General features: G+C 38.9%; 1 protein-coding gene across 12 annotated transcripts in view; it reads left to right on the top strand.

The window, feature by feature from the left end:
- The first annotated feature begins 176 nt into the window (after positions 1 to 176).
- LOC102674491 (neurexin-1) overlaps positions 177 to 5,293 on the top strand; it is a 425,676-nt gene continuing 420,559 nt past the window's right edge. For all 12 annotated transcript variants that reach the window (XM_031511258.1, XM_031511256.1, XM_031511254.1 and 9 more), the window contains exon 1: positions 177 to 838. In XM_031511258.1, coding sequence (XP_031367118.1) covers positions 197 to 838 — 642 coding nt within the window. In that variant the 5' untranslated portion in view covers positions 177 to 196. The remainder of the gene's footprint in view (positions 839 to 5,293) is intronic.

Here is a 5,293-nt window from a genome sequence, read left to right as displayed (position 1 = left end):
GTGCGTGCTCACGTGCGATCACAGCCGGTACAACGTGGCTGGCTGGCTGCTGCCACTTCCAATCTCGGAACCACGATCCGAATGTCGAGATCTGATCGTCCTCAACGTTTTGACATGTGACGCGACGCGAGGAGGAGAAGAGGAAGGAAGGAAGGAAGGAACGAAGTATCGAAGAAACAATCTGATGATCTAGCAGATGATCCAGCTACCGAAGCCAGGAGAAGAAACCATGCATCCGTCTATAAGAAACGTGGGCACGTTGCTGCCGTTCCTGGTCGTGCTGTTGGGCCAGGTGGCCATGTCGTTCGTGCTCGAGGGCTCGGCCACGAGTTACGCCCAGTTCAGGAAATGGAACGCGGGGTTGAACGGCACGTTGGAGTTCGAGTTCAAGACCGAGCAGGGGAACGGTCTGCTGCTGTACACGGACGACGGGGGCACGTACGACTTCTTCGAGGCGAAGCTCGTCGAGAGCGCGCTCAGGTTGAGATACAATCTGGGAGGCGGTGTGCAGATCGTGACAGTCGGCCACGATCTCGGCGACGGCCACTGGCACAAGGTGCAGATCACAAGGTGCGCGGAGAACACCACGTTGACCGTGGACGGCGTGAGCGCGGTCTCCACCTCCCGTGGGAAGGAGTTCGAGTTCGGCAAGCTGGCCGGCAATTCCGACGTTTACGTGGGCGGTATGCCCAGCTGGTACAACAGCAAGCTCACGTTGCTCGCGTTGCCGAGCGTCATCTTCGAGCCTAGGTTCAACGGGTTGATCAGGAACCTGGTGTACGCAGATGGCGAGAACACGGTGCCGAGGAGGCAGGAGATGAAGAGCCGGGACGCCAAGGTAAACGGACACCCTTCTTATCGTGATAGGTGATAGGTGAATTTAGAGAGAGAATGAGGGGTGTATTACGTAGGATGGAAATAGAAAGAGGAGGGGATCTCGCGTGGTAAAAGGGTGAACGACGGTGGATGATGTAACGATTCGTCGAACCGAATGGTGTGTATAAATAGTCGTTGCATAATGGGCTCGATTCAATAACGGTGACAAAGATGAGAAGATGTTCCGCTTTGTGGATTGTATCTTATCGTACGTGTCGTGAAATTGTTGATGGAAAAATAAGAAAAGTTGGGCATTAGAAATTTGTTTGATCGAAATTATGATTTGACGTGAAGAATTGAAGAAGAAAGAAACTCTTGTCGAGATAACGTTAATAGGTGAAATTATTATTTAAGGAGGAACGAGATTGTGGTTATGAATTTTTTAAGAAGATTTTGGTGGATGGTTCTTTGACTTGGCAAATTTTCAAATTGAAGAAAAATCCGATTTTAATCTTAAATCTCGTGTATACGGTAGATTATGTTATAGTAACGGGGCTGTAATTTGCGTGTTATTGTCTTATTGTTAGGGATGACTCGACAAAACTCTCGACCATCCCTCAAATAACACGTCGAATATGGCAGGAAACGGACCGATCGATAGGAAGAGTGGTGCAGTGACTCCCTTAATGGCCAGTTTATTTTTGGCTTCTTCCAAGTATCTGCGATTTAGGGGGAGATCAGAAAAATGTGTGTAGGGTGGATTATTCTGACTCAGCTGACGTAGAATAGAATTTTAACACGGATATTTCTTTCTCTTCTATTTTTAATTGTTTATATCGATTTTTTCAAATGAACTACTATTATAACAGATAGAAATACATTCAATTTGCAAAATGGATCCAACAAGATGGAATCTAACGATTCGTGCAATAATATATTCTGACTTTAAATAAAACTAAAATGCTATATAAAGATTTAATGAAATTCATTTTATCATAATAATACCATTTCACTGTTAATATCCAGAACATTCTTATTAGACAATATTATTATAAAAATCGCGAAGAAACAATTTCTTTCGACTCGTGTTGTAAATCATATCACCTGTATGAGAGTGTTAAATATAATAAATCCATCGTGTGGACTCGAGAAAAAGAGAGAGAGAGAGATAGAAATTTCATAACTCTGATATCTGCACGATTACACCCAAGAATTTCTTTCGTCCACGTTAATCTGGGCCAGCCATCGCACAGTATTGTTACGCACGCTGCTGACACCATTTCGGTGCTTCATAACGCGAGGCTCGTTTCAAAAAACAAAAGGGGGAGAGAAGAGAGAGAGAAAAAAAAATCATAGAAAACAGAAAAAGAAAACAGACAGTTTTTTTTTTTTACTTTTTCTTTTTGCAAAACTAAAAATTCTCTCCCGCCCTTCTTTGCTTTCAGAAACGAGCTCTTGTTTAATAATAGAGAAGAACGAGGGTGGGAAGGGGTTGTTAGCCCGGTCGTTACATTAATCAAAAAGGCAAGGGTTGTTTTTCTTCTTACTCTTTCGGACGCAACCGGCTGCGTAAATCAACGATAAACTCCAAAAGTAATTTAACGTTTAACTGGATTTCCCAAGCGCACCTGTCTGAACCGCACGTGCTGTAACTACTTGGACGTGGAAGCGAGAGGGCGAGTATATTTCAAAGGATTTATATCAACGGATTTTAAAACATTTAAATGCAGGCGTTCACGGGGAAATGCTCGAAATTTTTCTGAATAATTGCAATTTTCTTCGAAAATTGGATAACGATTAAATCCAAATCAGGCTCGCGATTAATTCTTCTCTAAAAAAAAAAATATTTTTATTCGCTTTTCTCGTTATTGATCGTGGAACGATGGATTTATTTTAGGAAAGGACATGGACAAATAAATTGAAATTCTGATGCTTTCTATGTATCAAAACAAAATTTACAGATACGGTTATTATAAAAGATAAAAAGAAATCGCGATTCCGCGTCGTTAAAATTTGTTTGTGCAGTATTAATATCTTTTCCAAACTTATTCATTTTTCGCATCTCTTTTTGCTTCTTCTAATTCCATACCGTGGAAGCGTGACTTTCAACAATATTAATTTAGCAGTTGCTATTTCATTTGGGGGAAGCTCGTAGTAAACTCCGCCCCCTCCACAGAAATTTACCCCTCTGAATACTAATCTCAATCTCTTTTCAGTTAATCCTTCTATTATTCGCAGCTACTATTCTAAAACTTTTTTATTAAAAAAAAAAAGATAAAGAAAGATTTATACCACCTATAATAATTTCCTCATAGAAATATTCACTTTCCATTCAACGAATATTAATTTAATCGCTATTTCCAATGAAAGCCACTTTCTTTTTCTTTTTTTCATCGAAACCTCTTTCATCTCATAATAATTCCCCCATAAAAGTATCATTTATCATTCAACAATCATTCTATATCTCGAGTTCCACCCTCAAGAACGAAACAGAAGAAAGAGATGATAGTCCTCCTTTCCTTTCCTCTTCGAGAGGAGCACAATTTCCTTGGCACGTCGATAAATCCAAGTCACATCCAGGTTTGTTGCGCGGAGAGGTGATCTAGGAAGGGCGATAACGTCGTCCGAATTATACTACCAGGCCAACGACCCAACGCGCCAACTGACGGATATTCCCGATTTGTCTCCTTATCTAATCGCAGATACGCGCTTTATGCTTGGCAAACGAGCAGCGTCGTTAAAATTTCGAATGGTTCAGCGTGATGATGGACAAGCGTGGATGCGTTCTTGGCCACCTCGAAAAAATATAGAACCGAGGCTGGAAGGATCCTCGATTTCAATCAATCTTCTCCTTTCTCGTTAATTACGATGATAATGTAGTCAATGATAATCAACAGGGTTGAAATGATTGGACAAGTTTTAGAAGGAAAAATTAATAAGTAGAATATGTTTCACATAAAATAATTATTAAATGTTGATAAACTTTTAGAAGAAGTTAATCTGTTAACCGATGATATTTGGTTTATCGGTGATTTAGGAAAAGAGAGTTGATAAATCTCGACAACGAGATGGTGAAAGAATAAGTGGCGTACATGTAGAATATATAGTAAACAGCAAAAGTACATAATATATGCGACTTAACCTTAAACGCGAATTTTAGAGTGGTCTCTCGAGTAATAAATCTTTCAGCCTGATAAAAATCTTAAGCTATCGCTTATCCGCCTTAATATCCGGACCCCGTAACACATCTTAATAACAAAAGGTCGATTCTAAGAGTAGATCGAGCCGATGTTCGATAGAAAATCTTAACAGAAAAAGAAAGATTACTTGAGAGCCTCAAGTTCATAAACAATAATACCTGTGATTGTATATATATATATTTGTTTCATTAATGAGTAGAATTGTTTTTAAATACGATATTCATAAATATTCCAATTGATAGATCAGTTTTAATGTACATTTCTATTTCTATTTCAATATAGTCAGATTTTTTTATAAATAAAAAAGAAATAAATACAGGGTTAAAAATTTCTATGATTTAAGAAAATTATATTTAATATCAACAATTTTTTTAGGAATTTATTTTACAACTCTTCAATCAATTGAATATTTAAATTCATATTTTTATTTTAATATAAAGATAGAATTTATGGATCAATTTTTTTATTTATTTTTATATCGAATAATAAAAATTCAATTTTCAAATATACATAATATTAATTTTGAATTAGAAATTTGATATTAACATTCCATAGATGTTATTTGATTATTTTTATAGGGTGTATAGAATCACTCGGAAAAACGATCGAGAAACACTGATCTAAAGGGAAGGAAGATGAATTCCTTTCCACTTCCGCTTCACGCGAGTTGATAAATAACTCCGATAACTGGGTGTGCGTATACGTTATTACCAGGTGATAATAATTGTTCCTAACGTGACATAAATGCAACGTGATAAGCTTTGGACGGGGATAAAGTTAATGTATGCAACGCGCGACAGGCTATCAATTATGCCCGGTTTCAACAATGTTTTTTTCGAGGCCGGATCCCCCAACGTTATTGAACGGCCGATGTTTCATTCGCGGCGGATCGAAAGGAGCGGGGGAAAAAGACGATAAACGTGATTAATAGACGAGGAAAGGATATCGTTGCCCGGAAAGATAAGTCCCCTCCACCGGTTTCGACGTTGACTGATCGCCCCAGATTAATCGCCACACCCAATAACTCGCGAAACTTATTCCATTTTTCGACGCGGCAATTAGCGGTTCGCTGGATGTAATTATCCAGTAGTGGAGCGGAGAGAGAGAGAGTAGAGCTTTGATTAATTTTCTTAATCCGATGTGATGCAATTAGAGCTACGTTATTACGTCTACCGGCGTTATTGGAATCCGACGATCCGAAAGAACACGAGTTATAATCAATCACGAGCAATTATCCACTATCGAGTAATAAACTTGATGAACTGAATTTATTTGTA

This window comes from Apis dorsata, unplaced genomic scaffold (genome assembly GCF_000469605.1).
Source record: "Apis dorsata unplaced genomic scaffold, Apis dorsata 1.3 scaffold_295, whole genome shotgun sequence".
Classification (NCBI taxonomy): domain Eukaryota; kingdom Metazoa; phylum Arthropoda; class Insecta; order Hymenoptera; family Apidae; genus Apis; species Apis dorsata.
Note: the sequence above shows the minus strand (reverse complement) of the source record. Positions and strands in the feature narration are given on the sequence as shown.